General features: G+C 40.3%; 2 protein-coding genes and 2 long non-coding RNA genes across 5 annotated transcripts; 2 read left to right on the forward strand and 2 right to left on the reverse strand.

Annotated features, from left to right (window-relative positions):
• The first annotated feature begins 713 nt into the window (after nucleotides 1-713).
• Nucleotides 714-2,627, forward strand: BNAANNG03470D. Its single transcript, XM_013869295.1, has one exon. It carries the CDS (start codon nucleotides 714-716, stop codon nucleotides 2,625-2,627), a length of 1,914 nt encoding a protein of 637 aa, XP_013724749.1.
• Nucleotides 2,628-7,803: 5,176 nt separating this feature from the next.
• On the reverse strand, nucleotides 7,804-11,259 carry LOC106428562 (BTB/POZ domain-containing protein At3g44820). Of its 2 annotated transcripts, none has more exons than XM_048743377.1 (3): nucleotides 10,667-11,259; nucleotides 10,301-10,370; nucleotides 7,804-10,219 (listed from the first exon to the last, which is right to left on the reverse strand). In XM_048743377.1, the coding sequence occupies exon 3, from the start codon at nucleotides 9,981-9,983 to the stop codon at nucleotides 8,232-8,234; it is 1,752 nt and encodes a 583-aa protein (XP_048599334.1). In that variant the 5' UTR covers nucleotides 9,984-10,219; nucleotides 10,301-10,370; nucleotides 10,667-11,259; the 3' UTR covers nucleotides 7,804-8,231. The 2 variants fall into 2 exon arrangements, with proteins under 2 accessions (XP_048599334.1, XP_013724769.1); XM_013869315.3 differs by having other exon boundaries at nucleotides 7,804-10,019; nucleotides 10,667-11,252.
• A 2,699-nt stretch (nucleotides 11,260-13,958) lies between these two features.
• LOC125607554 lies at nucleotides 13,959-17,408 on the forward strand. The gene is made up of 2 exons (XR_007338716.1): nucleotides 13,959-15,304; nucleotides 15,369-17,408. It is a non-coding gene; the product is annotated as an uncharacterized LOC125607554 (long non-coding RNA).
• Nucleotides 17,153-22,213, reverse strand: LOC106428536. Its single transcript, XR_001285638.3, has 2 exons — nucleotides 18,011-22,213; nucleotides 17,153-17,547 (listed from the first exon to the last, which is right to left on the reverse strand). It is a non-coding gene; the product is annotated as an uncharacterized LOC106428536 (long non-coding RNA).
• Between the last annotated feature and the right edge of the window lie 45 nt (nucleotides 22,214-22,258).

Raw genomic sequence — 22,258 nt, forward strand, 5'->3', positions numbered from 1 at the left:
GGAAAAACCATGATTAAGGAAAAAAGAGTATAGCGCGTAATGACTTTCCCTCATGTGTACATACGTCAAGATCTTTGAGATGATGTAGTCTGATAAGATGAACTAACTTCTTGAAAGTAGCAGTGGTTAGCGGCTTGGTGAATAAGTCAGAGAAATTGTCACTTAAACGAACTTGTAGGACGGACATCGACATTCTTCTGCAGTGTATGAGTCTTGATATGATTTGATATTTTTCTTCAATTCTCTTGACTTCAAAATTTTAGATCTGTTATAGACTTTCAACTTTGAAATTATAATAATTCTTTCGGGTGTCTATCATTTGTGTGTTCTTTGTTTAATGTTTAGGGTTTTTGCTCAGGGTTAGGGTTTCGTACTGATAGCGTATTATAAGTAGAGAAGATAAAAAGAGGAAGAAGTTGGCAGGACAGAAAGAAATGGATGGAGCGAGAGAAAACCCTAGCCGCTAGCGACCCAAAAGGTGATTCTCAGATCTGAAGCCCCCCATCCCCGACGTCTTCTCCGATCTGACCCTCCGGCCTTTCCAGACTCACAAGGGAGACTACCAACACTCCTTGTGTTTTCTGTCGTCTAGATCTCCTACGTATCTCTCTGGCTTCTTTGCCACGTCTACTTTTTTCATCGTTCTCTCTCTCAGTCTGTCTCTACTCCGGCCTCCCTCTAGCAAACTGCTAAGCCCCAGTGAACCCTACATCATGTCTCTATCATCGATGATTGTGCGTAAAGGTGGACCCTCCACCGTGCGTCGCAAGCTTGACTCGGAAGATGAGATCATCCGAATCCCGGACTGTGATCTTGATGCTGTGGCCGATCGCTTCCGTCTGACTCTTATTGGACGAGTTTTTAACCTTCAAGGACGAAGCATTGATGCTTTGATCCACCTTCTCCCTCGTAACAGGATCTGGAATGTTGAGGGGCGAGTCAGAGGGATCAATCTTGGCAACGGGCGTTTCCAGTTCGATTTTGACAATGAAGCTGACCTCCTTTCCGTCCTAAACAAGCGTCCTTGCCACTTCAACCAATGGAGTTTCGCACTCGAGCGATGGGAACCTTTCACCAGTGAATCTTTTCCCAATACAATTCCTTTCTGGATCAGTGTAACAGGAGTCCCAGTGCACTTCTGGAATGATCAGACTTTCATTGCAATCTCGAAGCCCTTGGGAACTTGGATCTCCCTCGATTCAAAAAGAGCAAGGATTCAAGTATCTGTCAATGTTGACATGCCCATACAATTTGAACGTCGCATCGAATTCCCAAATGGAGATATAGGAAGGGTCTCTTTCTTTTATGAGGGCCTCCACCGATCCTGCTATACCTGTCATATGATCTCTCATGATGAGAATGTTTGTCCCCAGCTTACACCGGAGGAGCGTGAACTTAAACGACAACAACGAGCAATCATTAACGCTCAAGGGGACACTCTCTCTATCCAGACGGGACACGACGGTCGGGTTCCGAACTTGAAAAGGCCTCGTTCCCCTCTCCATGAACGCAATTCGCCCCCTCCAGGGCGACAGAGGACCTCTCCATCCAACCTATCTGAGCGAGACTATCGCAGGGAAGGAAAAAGGCACACTCACTCACCTCCTCGTGATACCAGAGCGTATCGCCCTACCCAGAAAGATTATCCAAGAGATAATGATAACTTGTATCGCAACAACACTCGTAAGGAAGATGTCTGGAGACGCTTAGAAGTACCACCGCGTGCTTCTTCCGCATATGGAAAGATCAATTCCTCTCGTACTTCACGTAGAGAGAATCCTTACCCCCAAAAGAACAGAGAGAACAAGCAACCGATGCCGTACAATGGACGTTACTCAAGCAAACGACAACAGGATACACGTGAATGGCGCCCTCGTTCTCCTCCGAAGATCATCCCTTCCACTGATATGGTGCCAGTCTCTTCTCGCACTCCTCATATGGAGCAAGAAGGCCCTTCTCGTGCTGTCTCGGACTCCCAGAGAACTATCTCGGATCAATTTGGACACCTCGAATTGGGTGAAATATGCAAGGAAGATCAGCCAAAGAGCCCAATTGCTGAAACTGATGAAGAACGTCTAAGACGTATCAAGGGGAAAGGCCATATCACTGATACTCCTACCTCGCGTGAACGTGAACCAGGACGTATCCGATCTTCTACCCTCATCATCCGAGAACCAGCAACTGATACATTAGATCGCCAACCAATCAAAACTCCGCATACTGCGGCTCCTCCTCCTGATCATACGGATAAGAACCCCAATCCCCTAGACATGGAGCTTGATATCGATTTTGATCAGGAGCTGGATATTACTCTCACTGAAGAAGAGATAGCTCTGGTCGATAGCCTGGCCAAGGATGCTGAACTTGTTGAAATGGATGCTGAAATGATGGAAAACGATGACCTCCTAGACGAGATACCTGACGAGGCTGCGGAAAAAATCGACGCCATCTCACAGCTCTCTCCAACAAATGTTGAGGTTACAACTGATATGCAGGAGGATCTTTTGGCACCAACCCGAGCTCAAACCGTAACCAACCGAACAGGAGCAAATCACACCAAGCCCCTCCTACTCTGCCTCCTGCAAAAGGTTATCTCAAAAAGCATGTCCCCAAAAGCCCCGATCTGAAAGGTGCAAAAGCGGCAAAGGCATCCAAAAATCTCAGTCAGCTCTGTGGTCGTAGCTCACCTCGAAAACGTAATAATTCGGGTAATCATTCTCTTGTCATGTCCTCTGCTGTCCCTCGTAATGAGGTGTTCCCCTCTGCTATAAGCAAAAAAACTTTGTCTCTCTCAGGTTCGGTGGTGTCCCATAAACCACCCAGTAAGAGAATATGAGTGCTATAGCTTGGAATTGTCAGGGCGCCGGAGCTTACATGACCAAGAAACATCTCCGGGAATTGCATCGTTGTTTTACTCCTTCTTTTCTTTTTCTTTCAGAAACAAAAATAGTTATTCTTTTCTTCAGGATTTTCAATTTGAATTTGGTTATAATAAATTGTTTACCGTGGAACCTGAAGGGCGAAGCGGTGGACTTGCACTTTTCTATTTAGATTCTCTTGATGTTACTATTCTTTACTCCAATAATCGTATGATCGATATTGAGGCAACCATAGCAGGACATAAAGTTTATATTACCTTTGTCTATGGAGATCCGGTTATTAATTACCGAGAAAATGTATGGGAACGCTTGACCAGAATGAGTCTCACCAGGTCTGGAGCTTGGATTATGGTTGGAGATTTTAATGAAATTACCAGCAACCTAGAAAAAAAGGGTGGCCGCAAGCGTAGTGATGCCTCGTTCCTACCCTTCAGGAACATGCTCGCAAATTGCGGAATGATTGAATTCCCATACTCAGGCAACCCTCTCTCTTGGGTAGGCAATAGAAGTAATGGCAAAGTACAATGCAGACTAGATCGGGCAGTGGGAAATGAGGATTGGCACCACTGTTTTTCCCACACGAATGTGGAGTATCTTCGCCAATGGGGTTCAGACCACCGTCCCATCCTCTCTCGTTTCCTCTCGCGTAAGAAAACTGGCAGACGTGGTTTTAAATTTGACAAAAGATGCATTGGCAAAGAGGGTTTCCGTGAAACCATTCTCCATGGCTGGAATGATCCAAGCGCTTTCGACCGTGATGACCTTCATGACCGGATTGAGCTCTGCAGAAAGCACATATCTCGATGGAAGAGAGCTAACCCCTCTAACACGGCAAAGAAGATTGAAGAATTCAAAGACCAGCTCGAGCAGGCCCAACTCGATGACAATTTCTCAAATGAGGCGATCCTGAACCTTAAATAGAATCTCTGTGCCGCTTTTAGAGATGAAGAACTCTATTGGAAACAAAAGAGTCGAGCTAACTGGTTACGTGAGGGTGACCGTAATACAAAATTCTTCCACGCTACTACCAAGAAGCGGAGAGCAAGAAACCGGGTTCTTAGACTCCGACGGGCAAATGGCTCATGGGCCGATACCGATGAAGATTTGGAACAGGTGGCGACTGGGTACTTTCAAACCTTGTTCACTTCATCAAATCCCTCAGACTTTGAGGAATCACTACAGTACATTATTGCAAGAGTAACCCCGGCCATGAATGCAGCCCTTACAAGTACTCCATCTGATGATGAGATCCAACGCGCTATGTTCGACATAAACCCTGATAAAGCCCCCGGGCCAGATGGAATGACAAGTCTCTTCTTCCAGAAATATTGGGGAATTACGGCTGAGGTATTACGGAGTACTGTGAAGGACTTCTTTTTGACCGGCACCATGGATCCCGCTTAAACCAGACCAACATCTGCCTCATCCCCAAGACGGAGAGACCATCTGAAATGGCTGAATTTCGACCAATAAGTCTGTGCAATGTCTCTTATAAAGTCATCTCAAAACTCATGAGCAAGCGCCTGAAGAAATGCCTCCCGAAAATAATCTCGGAGACTCAATCGGCCTTTGTGGCTAGACGTCTGATCACAGATAATATCTCGTCGCACACGAAGCTTTCCACGCCTTGCGAACCAACCCGGGTTGCAGATCAAGGTTTGTAGCTATCAAAACGGACATGAGCAAAGCTTTCGATAGGGTTGAATGGTCCTTCCTCGAAGCGCTCCTCCTGAAACTAGGTTTCTCTACACAATGGGTATCCTGGATCAAAATCTGTATTTCATCAGTTTCTTACCAAGTCCTGCTAAATGGAGAACCAAAAGGAAAGATTACACCATCCCGTCGCATTCGACAAGGCGATCCCCTATCGCCTTTTCTATTCATTCTCCTAACGGAAGCTCTTATCTCCCAAATCCAAGGGGCAGAGAGGGAAGGAAGAATTACTGGACTCAAAATCGCCAGAAACAGCCCACAAATCTCCCACCTTTTATTTGCCGACGATAGCCTCTTTTTCTGTAGAGCAGACATACAGCAATGCTCCAAACTCGTGAGGATCATCAACACGTACGGCTTATCCTCCGGTCGGCAGCTGAATGTAAACAAGTCGTCCATCCTCTTTGGAAGTAAGGTTCCCCCGGACATCAAATCAGAGCTCAAGCGATCGCTCGGAATATCGAAAGAAGGTGGTATGGGAGTCTATCTAGGGTTGCCGGAGAAAATATGTGGCAGCAAAAAAACAGGCTTTTGCTTTCATCCAAGACCGGCTCATTAACCGTATAAACTCATGGTCTGGGAAACTCCTATCTAAAGGAGGAAAATAATTTCTAATCAAATATGTTGCTCAAGCCCTCCCTACCTATGTCATGTCATGTTTTCTGCTCCCTCTAGATATTACTAGAAAACTTACTAGTGCAATCTCCCGATTCTGGTGGAGTACTAAACAGGATAACAAAGGTCTGCACTGGATTGCCTGGAAAAGTATTTGTACCCCTCTAGAGAAGGGAGGCCTCGGCTTCCGCGATTTTTGAAACTTCAATCTCGCATTACTTGCGAAGCAACTCTGGAGACTAATCCAATATCCATCGTCTCTTCTCGCTAGAGTCTTAAAAGGCAGGTACTTCCGCCTCTCGACTCCAGTGGACGTTACTAGGGCAAGCTCGCCATCTTACGTATGGCGTAGCCTGATGGCAGCTCAACCACTCCTGAAGGCCGGCTTAAGGAGATCAATTGGGACGGGCAACAATACCATGGTCTGGTCTGATAACTGGCTCCCGGATGCCAAGCCAAGACCTGCTACTCCCTGCGGTCCTTCCTTTAACCCGAACCTTCGAGTAAGCGATCTTATTGACCCGACGTCCCATGCCTGGAACCTTACGAGGCTCCAAAGCATAATCGCAAAAGAAGATGTGCTGTTGATCATGAGCCTGCGCATCCCCCGAACTCAGCGCCTCGATAGCTACTGCTGGGCTCCCACAAAGTCCAGAGCTTACACAGTCCAGCCGGGGTATGTTCTCGCGATGGAACTCGACTCCGCACATGCCCCCCGTCTGTCTCCGAGCCTAGTACTACCTGCCTAAAAGCAAAATTCTGGACTCTTAAGACCTCGAGAAAAATTAAACACTTCATTTGGAGTGCATTATCAGATAGTGTCCCCGTTTGCAGTCGTCTCTCCGACCGTCACTGCAGTACAGACAGACACTGCCCAAGGTGTGGCGCCGACGACGAATCAGTAAACCATTTACTATTCGAATGCCCACCTTCTGCCCAGACATGGGCTCTCGCTCACATATCCCATTCTCCGGGGCTTTTCCCGAGCTCATCGACTTACAGTAACCTCAATCATCTCCTCTGGCCGGCAAAAGGACTAGGCGTCCCGTCCTCGATCCTAGATAATGTGCCATGGATTTTGTGGTTTATCTGGAAAGCCCGAAACGATAAAATTTTCAATGGAACAGACATCTCTCCGCTTGATACTGTCCAGATCGCCTTATCTGAAGCAGATAACTGGAGGCTCGCACAGATCATACATAAAGCTCATGATGATGAAGAGATTTTAACTCAAACCAGCGCACAACCCCTCGGCCCCCGTTGTTCTTTTGATGCCTCATGGCACCAAGACGACGCACTCTTTGGCGGAGGAATGGTCCTGACGGATAAGGATAGGGAAACGACCTTTGGTTCATTCACTAGTAACCGAGGCTTAACCCCCCTACACGCCGAGCTTCATGCTCTGCTGTGGGCCATGAAATCCACACTCCAACTGGACCACCTAGATATGACCTTTGAAACTGATTGTCAACAACTGGTCAAGATCATCGAAGACGAAAAAGAAGAAGACTGGCCATCCTTAATGGTCGAATTTGAAGAGTTTTACTATCTGCATTCTATGTTTAATTCTTGCTCCTTATGTTTTATTCCCCGTTCCTGCAATGTCCGTGCCGATGGCCTTGCAAAAGGCGCTCGAGCCCGTGGCGTTATCTTTTCCCATGTAAACTCTAGACTCCCTTGCTGGATGGCTCAAACCAACCACATGGAGCTTTCTTAATAAATTATGGAGTTTTTGATGCAAAAAAAAAAAGATAGAAAGAGGAATTGATGTGTATTATTGATTGAGTAATAGATCATTTATATAGGATTACAATAGCTTGGAGACAATGTCTAACTTGAAATGGAGAACAAGTATATCTATAATTTTCCATATAGACATCACCACAATATTCATAATAAGTAACATATTTTAAAAATAATTTGATTATATAAAACATACAGCTTTGTTCGAGATTCCTAAGAATCGAGTTGTTAGTTGGGGTTTATATAGTTTAACAAAAAGTTGGAGGTAAATTAGAGAGTAACTAGAGATTTATTCTGAATGTTTAATATACTAGCAGTGTTTTTAAAACCGGAGCGATCCGATAATTAAACCGGGTTCGACTATGAATCGGTTACATAGCCGGGTTGGGTCTAATAAATGGTTCGACCATGAACCGGCCACGTAACTAGATTAGATCTTAGAGTTATTAAACTGATAAAAACCATTATAACTGTCAAAAATCGATATAAACATAAAACTAGTTTATATTTATAATATTTTATGCTTTAAATTTATTTCTATTTTAATTATGTATCATATTTGCTAACATTACTTTTAAATCTATATATTACAATATATTAAACCAGATTATTGAACCAAGTTTGACCCGGTCAAACCATATTGAACCGTGGCCCAAAAATTATCCGATTCAGCTTCCGGTTCGGTTTTAAAAACACTGCATGCATACTAGGATTTAATCCTCATTACAGAAACATTTCGTTAATTTGTTTCAATAAACAAAATATTTTGTCAAACTTTTAAAATAATATTCCACTTCATACAGTTTTTGGGTAGCGTAGTTCGTTTATGAACCATTTAAATGCATCTGAACAGTATAAAAGAATCTATATTTATTGACAGAACAGCAACATGCTTGCGGATGATAAGATGACTAAGAAAGCGTTACACACAGGTAGACACAATAACACATCTACAAAGATTCCACAGAATCATATCAAATGAGACAAGAATTATACCCTCTTTTCTCTATAGATCCTAACTCTAGTTATTTACTTTTACAGTATACCCATTTTCCCAAACACCACCAAGATCACAAAGGCATGACGTGTCCGAAACCTTTGATGGTAAGAGTCTTCAAAACAATTACCTTCAGAGAAAACCGCGGCAAATACTCTTAACCGAAGAGTAATCGAGTTAGCTGAACAAAAAGAGATCCAGTTCCAAATGACCAGCTTCTGCTCCTCTTGAAACAATGAAACCCCTTCCTGAGTAAACAGAGAAGACAAGCTTCGGAGAGAGATTTATCCGAAGAATGAGAAGCTTTTACGGTGTTTGGAATGGCGGGAAGAGCGAGGCAGTGCGTGTTCAGCAGCAGCAGCAGATCTTGGAGTGCTGGACACAGATCCATGGGCTGTATCAGAGGCTCGTGGAAGAAGAAACTTGCAGCCCATCTTGACCAGCCGAGGCGAGCTCACTGAGCTAGAGGGCTTGCTCACTCTCTTCTTCATTTCCCGCTTCATATTCTGAAACTCCTCTTCCAGTTCTCCAACCCTTGACCTCATTTTCTGCATATCAACTTTTAAAACCTGGTTTTGGCGCACAACCGTCACCCACCCATCCCTCTCAACTATCTCTTGTCCTGGAACGGTCATTGCATGAGCTGTTCCGGTGTTGGTACCCCCTGCAAGTGCGGTTCTGAGATGCATTTGTTCGAAGAATAGGACTTGAAGAACAACTCTGAGGGGTAACCTGTCGTTATGGGAAGCATGAGCGCAAGCGTCTATTGAGAGTCTTTGGTAGTCCATCATGTTGCAGAGTTGTTCCTTGTCTTTATCTGATAGCCATGGATGCTCCTTGAAATAGATATCAAAGGCTCTGTATAGACCATCGTACAAGGGTCTTGAACCTTCTGGAAGAGCTGCCGCAAGAGACCGCATCTTATCAGGTTTCAGATTCACATCAGAAGCAACCTCTGCCATGTAGCTATCGACCAGCTTAGCCACTTTCCTCAAAGAGGAAGGAGACATCCCTGGATCCAACGATGGAGGCGAGAAGTCAGATAGCTCTGAGGATGACGATGATGATACAAAGTGGCGGATCATTCGTTCTACACAATCTACATTGTACAAAGTCTCTGAATCGGAATAGTTAAGTATCAGAAGATTCTCGAGCGTTGCGAGCTCCAACTGCATCCCTATCCTTCTCTCTAACTGCTTCACGCAGCTCCCATCAACTCCCAAAATGAAAGCAACACGGAGAAGACATAGCAAGAACTTGCAGAATGATCTTCCTCTCTTTTCAGGGAGAAGACTCAGAATGGTTTCAAGCAACGCAATCTGATCAACAGGAGACATAAACGAAGAAGCTGCTGCCAAACTAAAACTCACAACACTTGTTCTGCTTTTGTTGTTGTTGCTGCTGCCACTTGTTCTTCTGCTCTGCCACCGTCCCAAACCAGGCAAGTACTTTCTCGCATAATACACCATAGCACCCACTAAGCTTTCCGCGCGTATACCTTTGGTTTCCATCGTCTTGATGAGCCTTCTGAACAAATCTACACTTAGATAAGAGACATCTTCGTACCACCAATCCGAACCAGAGCTTCTCATTCGCGCTCCTGTGTTTATTCCGTTCCATAGAATGCTTCCACCAGGACTCTGCAACGTACCATACATCATCATAGGCCATCCGAACAGACTAGGGTCAGTACACACCATCGTTGAAACAGCGTTCATGAGTTTGGGTATTGTCTGAAGCTTTTCAGCAGATTTCAACACATGGCTGGAGCTTTGTAAGGCCAGGATACAGTCTTTCCAATTGCGAAGCACGTGCTTGTGCAAAAATGTTTCCACTTGGGATATCAAGTTATCTTCCCCGTACTCACTTGTCATGTCGAGGTACTCAGCTGCGCAGTGTGTGGAAACTATGTTCTTCGAGGTCAAATCTACCCGAGCCCCGTAACAGAATCTTGCAGCCGTCAGGAAAGTTTCTGACCCACCTGGGAAATCTTCGAGAACTGTTGTCCAGAGAGATTTCTTATCATCTTCATACATCCGTGCTAGCTTTCCACATTTTGACACTAGAGGAAACTGCAAATAAACCCCCCTTGTAGTTCTGTAAGAGGGTCGCTACCAACACTCATAGATACTCAATTCAAGTACATGCACAGAACTAGTTAATGAATCTATGTAGCTTAACATCTAACAGTTCCGGCATACTTAAAACCACTAGCTAGAGGGTAATCTCCATGGTTCATCTTAGAGATTCACACAAATTCTAACCGTCAAACCTAAAAAGATAAAACGGCAATTGGATACAAAACTCAGGAAGAAAGCAAAGCATCATGATGAGTAATAAAAAAGCTATATACCTTATGAAGATGGAACTTCACATCATCAACAACAACAGTTATGTCACTTGGAAGACCTGTTCTGCAAAACCTGCAAGAATTTTTGTAACAAAACTTATAAGGGAAATTCCATCTGGAGAAGATCTTTTTGTAAGATCTATTCAATTTTTGAATCCGAAACAAAAAAAAAACATCAAAAAGCCAAATGATTTCTGAATCCTTGTCTCACTGAACATCTTTAAAATGAGAATTGAGAAAAAAAGCTGCAAACTTTAAGGTGTCCGACCTACCAAGACCATAGAATTGGACAACTGAATCAATTCAAGACAGAACTACAAAGACACATACATGCAGATAAAGAAGAAAGAAAGACAAAGAGTGATTTACCAATCATTTCCTTCTCTGTGAAACTCAGAGACTTTGGCTGCAGGTGACATGCCTCTGAGAGAGATGATCCAACTTCCAGCTCAGAAATATGATCAAAATTGACAAATTTCACATCTCACATAGAAATTCAAAAGAAAATTAAAACAAAAAAAAAAAAAACCCAGAAGTTTCTCAACGGAGAATTATAATAATAAACTGAAGAGAAAATGATCACCACTAAAACTCCATCAAAGAAATAATTGGTATTCAAATCAAAAGTCACATAGAGAGAGAGACGTCAAGAAGGGGGCATTTTGTGGGCAATGGTGTATGTGTGGCCCTTTACAGCTAAAATCAACCCAAGACCGAAGAACATCCAAAAACGATTTAAAGTATAAAATTAAAATATAATAAATACTTTCTTTTTTTTCACCAAAATTGAAAACAAACAATTTCTCTCGAGTTTGGTCGAAGCTGCTGGCCTCTTTCCACTTCACTCGTCTTCACCAACCAACCCAAGAGAGTAAATGAAAGCAAAGCAATAAAGAATAGATTTTTTAGAGTAAAATCAGGGAAAGTAGATGATATATTAGTTTTATAGATCCCAAGACGAAAATGTTTTTCTTTTCACTTTTAGTTTTACGTTATGTATATTTTTCAGCAGAAATTAAAATAGAAAAGAAAACATATAGGAGGGAATTAAGGAGACAAAGAGACAAAAGCAACTGTGTGTATGAGTTTCGACATTTTTTTAAGGGATAGTCAACATTGACTTTAGAGATGTAAGACCACCTCCAATAGGTAGAATTTGGAGTTCTTAAAATATATATCATGTATGTATATATGTATAAATATTTATGGGGTTCATAAATTTTGTGGAACCCCATAGACAAAAGCTTCTAAAATCTTATTTTAAAAACTTTTGTTTATAGGGTTTCACAAAAATTGTGAATCCCACAAATACTTATACACATATAATATATATACATATATACATACATGATACATATTTTAAAAGTTCCAATGAGAAGAACTCTCATTAGAGGTGTTCTAAGGGCATTCACAATGCAGATCATTAGCATAAGGTCCTTACCAAAAAATAATAAAATATTGCATGGGTCCCGTTGTTTTTAAAAAAATAGATCTTTTAAATTGTTATATAAGAACTGATTTTCACTTGTTTCTTGCACTGATCGCGGGTCCTACTGATAAGTGGCAGCCCGCAATTGGTTCGACTTTTTATTTATTTACTTTTTATCAGACAAAAAAAAATAAAACAAAAGAAAGTTTCTTATGAAACCGGGTCGGAATTCTCAGCGATAATCATGGTCTAAAAGGGTAAAGGTTCAGGTAGACAGCATCACGTATCCAACGTGGCTTTCGATACGTTATGTTAGTGTTGGAGATATATTACATCTCTTGGATAATACTCACTAAACAAACAGAATTCAGTCCAATTGAATTCAAGTCAGCCCAATCGAAGATGAAGTCGGCACAATTTCAAATCGATTTGATAGAAAAAAATAAAAAAGACTTGTATATAAGGAGTAAGCCACCGAGGAGTCGGTTATCAAAGTCGGTAGCACAAAAGTTCTAATTGTGACATCGGGTCGGTCCAAGTTTTTATTTGCGTTTTGCGTGCCTAAGGGAGAGATATATAATTGATTCCGGTTTTGGCCTTTTGACTCAATAACTTTCAACTTGCGACCCACATAACTTCATTTTTTAACAATTTGAAAACGACCCAAACACTTTCGGATCCAACGAAAAGCAACTCCACACACGTGCGAGTCCGACCCCACCTTCCGCCGGAGGAAATTTTTTTTTTTCGCAACCCGTCAGAGTTACTTTATGTGACTGGTAACTGTTGGGGAAAAATACTCAGGTATTGAATCCTCCAAACCCCAGGCATGACACCGGCCTCTGGATCCCCGCTGGAAGGAACCCGGTTCCAGGATCTCCGCTAGAAGGAACCCCGGTTCCCCGCTGTGGAGTTTTCTGGGTCCGGTCCAAGGATCGCCCCCCTTCCTCCGGGAAATGGAAAACTTCCGATAAGGAGAACCTTCCATATTTCCGAATATGGAAGAGTTTAACCTACTCCAATCGACTAAGGCCCGCCTTAGGAAGACTATATATGGGGAATCCAAACCCTAAAGCAAGGGATCGATACTTCGAGACATAGAGATTAGAGCTAGGCGGCTAGAACTAGGGTTCTTACTCAAAATTGTTGTAGTTCCACCTCTTTGATATAATAAAACGTCTCCTTCTACTTTCGTACTCGCAAATCAATACAAATACAAGCCTTATCCATCGTTCCGTAGTACTCACAAAAATTCTACACAAAATTCCCCCAACAGTTTGGCGCTAGAAGGAGGGGAGTAATCTAAGCTACGTGATAATGGCGGTGGATGAGCATGACGAGCTACCCGAAGCTACCCAGAGAGAAGCCGAACTCCAGAGGCAAATCGACGATCTGCAAGGTCAAGTAACCGGGTTGGATCGAACTCGAGAAGAGACCAATCCCGAGCTTTCCTCGGAGTTCCAGATCCTGAAGGAAAAACTCAACGAACACTCGAAGCAACTGGAGTAGAGCGCCGAGAAGCTCAGCCAGCTCGAATCGGAGAATCTCACCCTCTAAGACGAAAACCAAGCCCTTAACACTGCAAGCAACAAGAAGCGTCGATTCCGGACTCGGGTTCGCCCCATGCCGACTCTGGAAACACCCAACTCCGAGACAGGCGCGAAGCCCCCAATTACGACGACGGGAGGAGACGCGTCTACGCAAGAAAAAGCCAAGGATGCTCAGGCCTATGACGTGGATGATAGCGACTCGGAGCCCGAGCCTAATAAGGAAATATCAGATGGAGCTGCGAGAACAGAGTCTCCTATGATCGCTCACCTTCACCAAATGTTCTCCGATAGGCTCGACGCCATGCGGTCCATGGTAAGAGAGACTCCCGGGGGTAGCTCCCTCCATCCGGAAGAGCAACCCTGATTCCTACGCTGATACTCCTTTCATGGATGAGATCACCTTGATCGAGATGCCCATGAAGTTCTCTTTCCCCAGCATAAAGGCCTACGATGGTACCACTGATCTGGACGACCACGTCGCCCAATATCGACAAAGGATGCTCGCCATTGCACTCCCAAAGGGGTCACGCGAAGCTACCATGTGCAAAGGTTTCGGCTCCACCTTGACCGGACCCACTCTGCAATGGTATATCAATTTGCCCTCCAGGTCCATAGCCTCCTTCGCGGTTCTCAGTTACAAATTTGTGGAGCAATTCGCCAGCAGCAGGGACCTGGGGAAAACTTCTGACAGCTTCTACGAAATCCTCTAGCACCGAGCGGAACCCCTGCGAGGCTACATAGCCCGCTTCAATCAAGAAAAGGTGGTTATCCCCAAATGCAGCATCCCCACTGCTATCTCTGTTTTCAAGAGAGGTCTGCTCCCCGACGGAGACCTCTACAAGAAACTGACCAAATACAAGTGCAAAACTAAGCGGATTGTCATTCCGAGTTATTTTCTGAAAGTTGTGTTTGTTTTCGCGAGAGGTATTGCTGTAGTCTTTGTATGCGACCAGCCTGGAGGTGAAGCCATTTTGGTTGATCAAATGGTGGCCGATCGTAGTAAAACCGGTGGCTATGGACAAAGAACATATAGTACTGCATTCTGACCGGAGGGATCGAATGTTTAACGGTCAGTTCTTGAATTATTCATCTGTTTTCTCAAGGCTTCAGGTCTGCCGAAATCCTCATATTTGTCTATTTTCAGAAAGTTCAGGAGTTGTTATTTTAGAGCCGTTAAAGTCCATTCGGTGTGTTCTCAGGTTTTCTGAAGAACCCGTGGCAAAGGTAAGGGTCTTTTCCCGAATTTCTCTTACACGGCTTAGGACTTCGAATAAGTATAATTTATTTCTAATATGTTCCGTCTGCGTGAAATCTAGTCTGTCATTGCTTGTTTAGTTTTTAGGTTCTTTGCTTAAACCGGAATTAGGGTGTTAGAGGATTCAACAATGATTGTTTCATTTAAAATTGGTAAATAAAAATAGTTGTATTATTAAGAGTTATGTGATTGTTTGAGACGGATACAGAGACGGACTTTTGTATGCCGGATTGTGTGGAGGTTACGGTCAGCTATAGTCGAACGGTTAACGCGTAACCCAGGAGGTCGATAAATCGTCTACGGGCGTGTGTTACCGAGCACTTGTTCGGTGTGTGTATGAACCGAGCACCTTTTCGGTGGTGTTTTTGGCCTGTTAGTGGACAGCGAATGTGCACCTCGCTAGGACTATTGTTTGATCTCTGGATACTTTAGGTACCGTGTTTGCAACGTGTTAGGATTAAATTATATTTATTCGGAGTGCTCTGTCCGGGTCCATGAATTTCGGGTTTAGTATCCCATACCTCACTGAGTGACTTCCCCGTTACTCATCCCTCTTTCTTTCCCATTTCAGATGAGACAGACGAGTATATGATATTTGGACGGATTGGTACTACTGGATTTTTTATTCGGATTTGTATTTGAGCTTAGAGTGAGTTGAATCGTGTATATGGACTATTGTGTTATGAGACATTGTTGGTCGCACGCTGTTCTCCAGATAGGAGGTGACGGGTGTCACAGATACCTTTGCTTGCTCTTGAATACGAACCTCCTAGGTAATGATTCTTCTTTACCTTCGAAAAGAGTTTCTGCTTTGGCTTGATTCTTTTGTTTTGTTAGGACTAATTCATTCAAAACGGTGGAAGCCTCGTTGAGAATTGATGGAGTAGCTAGTGCTGGTTTCAAGATTTCGCGGTCAAAGCTAGTTAATCTGATTAGGTAAATTAGCTTTCTTTTCTTTTTGATCTTCCATTGCATTCTCATGTTTGCTGAGAAAAAAAAAATCATTCTTCTTTGTTGTTACCTCGCAGTAGTGGGGACATTCGGGTTAACTGGGCAACGGTTACCAAGAACGGAACCATGGTAAAGACTGGTGATGTTGTCTCTGTTACCGGGAAAGGGAGACTCAAGGTAAGACTGTAAGAGGGAAAATGGCCTATTCTTCTATGAACTAATTGTTCCCGGCTTTTTCACACACGGATTTTTAAGTCATGCCAAAAACCACATGAACAACAGAAAAGTGGTTTATTCCCCTATGAACTAGTTTTTCCTGGTTTTTCACACACGAACTTTTAAATCATGCCAAAAAACACATGAACAACTCTATTTTTGAATAACATACACAAACTATCGATTTTTAAACTAATTCCTCTAAAACTGTAAATGGTGTTATTTAAATGTTAACTAGTTTGTGATAGGTGGAGAGCCGGTTTAATTTGGATTAATAAAAAAATTACTATGTAGTTTTATCTTTTTTTCTCTTTTTTTTTTGTCAACTGTTCTTCTTTTTCAGAAATAGTTTTACTTTTCGTCATCAATTGGAGATAAAATTTATAATTTTGCAGAAGAATAAAATGTTTTACATGATGCATAAAAAAAGAAAAGCAGTCCACTAGGAACTATAAAATCGGTGCAGTATCCCCAACTGATGATGAAGAGTAAAACAATTTCTGAAAAAAAAGCAATTGACAAAAAAAATAAAGAATAAAACGACAGTATTTTTTTATCAATCCAAATCAAACAGGCTTTCCATATGTCATAAACCAAATTGATTGTGTTATTACTAAAATGACTCATATTTTTTGAAAATTATTAGAATATTTTTTGGTCGAAATTGCCCCTGCCCATAGTTATAACAAAAAAAATTATTACAAAAATACCCTTACATCTGATCGACGGCAGAGTTTTTTTTTTTTTTCAAAAAAATAAATCTATCGAATAATAAGTCTGTTTATAAAATCTGTATGAAAAAATAAATCTACCATTAAAGTGGTGACAGACTTTTTTAAAAACGTCAGATTTGTTTACACGGCAGAGTTAATTGTCCGATTTAAATAGAAAATATATTTTTATGAATATATCTGTCAAATGAGGTAGCAGATTTGTTATGAATGGTAGGTTTTTGTGGTCAACTTATTTTCTTATGTTCGACTTATTTTTTTTACGGCAGAGTTATATATATGATCTAAAATTGTTGGTAGATTTTTTGCTTATATGGTTGTAGACTTTTTGATTTATGTTGTGGAAGATTTATTGACGAAAATTTGGGTTTATGTAAATCAGATTTAATTTAATATCTAATTTTGATCCGGTTTACATTAATTTCAAATCTTGTTTATTTTTAGATTAATTAATATCAGAATTAGGTAATTTTTGGTACTTGTCATCATCTTTTTTATCTTTCTTTTCTTCTTCGTCAAGTTATTCTCTTTCGTGGTGGTTTAATCACTTCTATAGAGATAATGAATTTGTTTAGAGATGCTCAAAGCAAAAATAAGTTTAAGCTACTAAAGCTAATTAAAAATAGTATACTTAGCACCACGAACTGTCAAGCAATGCAGACAGTTCATTATATAATATTAGTTAATTTCATAGTAATCAGTCAATATTCAGTAGCATGTAAATGTGATAATCGATCATTGATTTCGACAAGAAAATAAACGAAACAACTCGGCTACATGAATGTTACATGTTGAGAAACAGATGACATAACTAAAAGAAACAAGAACAGATTATCATCTAAACGAGTTTCCGCATTCCTCATACAAGTATACATTCTCTGGCTTAGCTCTTCGCACGTCAGCTCGTGATTATTTATGTTTCCCATTTGAAGATGCAAACTGTAGACGAGCCTTTCTCCATGAGACCTAGAAGATGAAACATCAACAAGAACAAACCCATCTTCTTCCGAATCTGGGCAAAGCATAAACCGGAGGACATATCATAGAAGCACCAAGCACTGTCAAAGCGATGCAGACACAGAGTATTTATTCGTTGCATGGACAGTGACAGCTCGCACCTGAGAAGACATCATTGTTTTATTGTTATAACAGAACAAATGCAGGTAAAATTGTATGCGACTGTTGCCTAAGTTTTTCAATTTCATCATTATAAGTTTAAGTCAACTTTTTATGGGGACATGTAACACCAGGATCACTTTATATCAGTTTTCAAAGATGATGACTTTACAAGAACCAGATTTCACAGTAGCTGCGTGAGCAGCAACTAAAAAAAATCTAGACTTTATATAAACAAGTTCAGTATCTCTAAACTAGGAATTAGAGTCTACAAACTTTCACAATCAATAAAACAATCTGTCATAACCAAATTAATTATGGAACAAAAAAAAACAGGCTATCGATTTCAAAGGGGAAGGAATGTTGAAATTGGGATTTAGGGTTTTTGAAACTAAACGCTCAACCAAACAATATATGTTAAAAATGTGTAACAACAACTTGAAATTGGATAGATTTAGCACTTACAATTTCAATTTCGTCGATTTAAAAGGAAAGACAAATCAGACCTAGGGCTTACACGACAGGGACGATGGCGACTTGGCGAGGAGGTGCCGAAATTAACGACGACAGCGTCGGAGTAGATATTGCAGGAGTGGGATAGGGATGACGGCGACTCTCGATCGGAGATGGCTTCACCTCCAGTTTCGTCGACGCCGTGACTCGTGAGAGAGACCCGATAAACTCTTTTCTTCTTTTCTAATTTTTTTTTTGTCGTCACCTTCTTTTCTAATTATTATTATTTTTATTATTTTAACCTATATTTTCCATTTTTTTAACTTACTATAAAGGCAAACTTGTAGTTAATCAAGTTAGAAATGGGTTTTCGGTAAATTTGCTTGTATCTCATTTTAGTCTAGTAATTAAAATTTAATATGAGTCATTCTAGTAATTTTTAGATTAATTAGATTTATTCTAAGTAATTTCTCTTTAATTTATGATAAACGTACAAGAATCAATTTATGACTGAAAGAGTCGAGAAATCAATTTATACAATAGCTAATTATATTCTAAAGAGCAATATGCAATAAGATAATCAATAATTCATACACCATAGGATAAACCAACCAAAATGCAAGAACATTCTACCACAGCTGAAAAGTACATAAAGACATTACTGTTTATATGTACATAACATCAAAATTCAAATGATCTTTAGTTTAGACAGACAACAACTAAGTTTATTTTTCGTTAAAGATTACAGCTGAATCTTATCTACAATAGCATGACTCTCCAATCACATTATGCCGTTCCTTAGATGATCATATAACACATCCGAGTCTTATTATTTTAGTATGTAATAGTAATTCAGTGTGATAATTTGACGGACAACAAACAGAAAATTGGATGGTTTTGTACATAAACTAGAGTCAATAATTTTCAGAAAAAATATCTGACATCACATTTAGTCGACCTAAAGAGAAGAGAAGACCAGAGCACCTATTCCAAATGTTTACAACTACTAGACTTTACATACAACTACTTTCTTGAATTTGACATCAATCATAGAAACTTAAGAAGATTCATCGGCTCTGTACGACTAAGAGATCACAGGATAGACACATGTATATAACATAGAATTCTCGATCACTGTTATAGTAAAACTCAATTCAACATTTAAATCTATAAATGTAACGTGTTCATCAGCATATGATGAAGAATTCCATAAATTGTGAAAATTAAGTGATGTATATTTTTGACAAGACTCACAAACCAAGGCATAGATACAAGTACCATAACAATTGAAATTTTCAAGTCAACATATACAATTTAAATAATCTAACATAGTAATCATCAGCGTAGAGATGTCATTTCACATGTTTAAAATGATCACCCAGGGTAAAGAGCATTAAAGAAAACATAACATTCAAGATGCAAAGAAACTACTACCACCATCTCTAGTCTTTCAGATATGTTGAATCTACAAGAGATACATCTATTTCATAAAATGAGAAACCTTGTAGTAGATGAAAGCACCAAACTAAAGAGAATACTAACACTGTACATGTTTAGAACGATCATTCAGGGTTAGGAGGAGTATTGACACAGAAACAGAAACATTTGAAATTCAATGAAACTACCACCCGAATCTGCAGGAGAGCCTCACCTACTTTGATCTACAAGAGACTACAAGATACATCCATTTCAACAAATTAGAAACCTTATAATACATGCAATAGAGAGAGATTACACAAAAACAGAAACATTCGAAATTCAATGAAATTAGCACCACAAATCTGCAGGAGGCTCTCACTTACTACAAGATACATCCATTTCACAAAGTGAGAGACCTTACAATGCATACAAGTACCAAACTATAAATAGTTTTATTAACACTATTTAGAATGATCAGTGAAGGTCAGGAGAATAACACAAAACAGAAACATTCGAAACTTAAGAAAACTAGCACCACAAGATGCAGGAGTGTCTCTCACCTACTTTGATCTACAAGAGCTACTAGGTATATTTATTTGACAAAATTAGAGACCTTATAATACATGCAATAGAGATTACAAATACTGAAAACAAAAAAAGTAATGCTCCAAAATCAAAATAGAAAATCTACCTGTTCATCAGTGGATATGTTAGGAATTAATTTTCTAGAATCTCACGGATGCTAGCTAAACCAATGATAGAAATGTTGACTAGTCAGATTAAATGGAGCATAGATATTCATTTCCAGTTTCTTTTATCTACGCATATATCACTTAGCTTTGTAAATTTTCGTAAGTAAAGAAACCCATTTATACAAGAGCAAAGTCAAGAAAAGCATATACCTGAGAAAGCCTTTGCCTCAATGAAGATATGAGCAGTTTATGAAGCACAAACCTGAACAGATGAAACTAATCTTTACTTCATGTTTGTGTCTCAATTTTCATAATTGTACCAACTAAATTACAAACAAATTTGAAATGCACATACCTGTCAAAGAAATCTGCTACACTTGAAATCTTCTATAAGTCTCTAACAATTTGAAGTAGCACATACATACCTGCAAAATTCAGAATTAATCAGTCTCTGCTTCACTTAAATGCCTCATTCTTACCTTGTGAATTTTACGTTGTGAGTGGTAAAGTAATGAATGTGTTAGACATTCATAGTCTTTTTCTTATCTAACAAGTCGAATCTTTGGTCTAAAGACTTTCTATATCCCATTCATAGTTTCGGGTAACACTATTTGAGAACTTTTTTAAGTCCCGGATAGTAAAGCACATAATCAGTTTTCAGTTCATTTGTCTCTGTCTTAAGACTTGGTTTAAGTTGTTAGTCACTTTCCCCATCTAATAAGCCAAAAACCAACTCAATTTCGGTTCATCATAGTCTCTGTCTTAAGATTTGGTTTAGGCCATTCAGTTGGTCGTTTTCTCCTTCCATCAAGCCAGAAACGAACTCAATTTTGGCTCATAGTCTCTGTCTTAAGACTTAGTTTAAGCCATCGGTCGTTTTCCCCTTCCATCAAGCCAAAAACAAACTCTACTTTGGGTCATAGTCTCTGTCTTAAGACTTGGTTTAAGCCAGTGGTTGTTTTCCATTTGTCTAAATACTTTGCCAAGGCTTGTGGTGAAGTAAGGAGTCTGTTTTTGATTCATATAACCTGTCTTAAACTCTTTTTCAGCTTTTGGTCCTTCTCTGTCTAGTGGTTATTAAGCCTTTTGATTATTGTTTTGGTTCATAGTCTATGTTTAAGTCGTGTTTACCATACAACAACTCAAACAACCATTGTCTTTGTGTAAGACTTTTCTAAGCCGCAGGTAGTTTTTTCCATCCAACAAGTAGTAGGTTTGTGTGCAATTAAACCGGTGGTCGTATTTTTCCATCCACGGTTAGTCGTTTTTACATCCAGTTCATAGTCTTCATCTTGAAGACCTTTCATGAGCTGTGTGTAGCAAGAAACTCAATTTTTGGTCTATACTCTCTGTCTTAAGACTTGGTTTAACCTGTTGTTGGTAGTTTTTCCCAGCAATCAAGTCAAAACCAACTCAATGTTTGTTTCATAATCTCTGTCTTAAGACTTGGATTAAGCCATTGTTTTCCATCCACGGTTAGTCGTTTTTACATCCAGTTCATAGTCTTCATCTTGAAGACCTTTCATGAGCTGTGTGTAGCAAGAAACTCAATTTTTGGTCTATACTCTCTGTCTTAAGACTTGGTTTAACCTGTTGTTGGTAGTTTTTCCCAGCAATCAAGTCAAAACCAACTCAATGTTTGTTTCATAATCTCTGTCTTAAGACTTGGATTAAGCCATTGTTTTCCATCCACGGTTAGTCGTTTTTACATCCAGTTCATAGTCTTCATCTTGAAGACCTTTCATGAGCTGTGTGTAGCAAGAAACTCAATTTTTGGTCTATACTCTCTGTCTTAAGACTTGGTTTAACCTGTTGTTGGTAGTTTTTCCCAGCAATCAAGTCAAAACCAACTCAATGTTTGTTTCATAATCTCTGTCTTAAGACTTGGATTAAGCCATTGTTTTCCATCCAACAAGCCAAAAACTGACATGTAGTCAGTCATCTGTCTATTTTCATACTCTGTGTTTAATTTCATACTCTCTCTGTCTTAAGAGTTGTGGTCAAGTATGTCTGTTTTTGATTCATATCAGCTTGTGGTGATGTCGTTTTCACATCCAAATCATAATAGTCTTCAACTTTAAGACCTTTTATAAGCCCCTTAAGACGTTTCCAGAGCTGTTGGTCGTTCTTTCATCCAACAACTGCAGAA

The sequence above is a fragment of the Brassica napus genome, chromosome A1 (genome assembly GCF_020379485.1).
Source record: "Brassica napus cultivar Da-Ae chromosome A1, Da-Ae, whole genome shotgun sequence".
In the NCBI taxonomy this organism is placed as follows: domain Eukaryota; kingdom Viridiplantae; phylum Streptophyta; class Magnoliopsida; order Brassicales; family Brassicaceae; genus Brassica; species Brassica napus.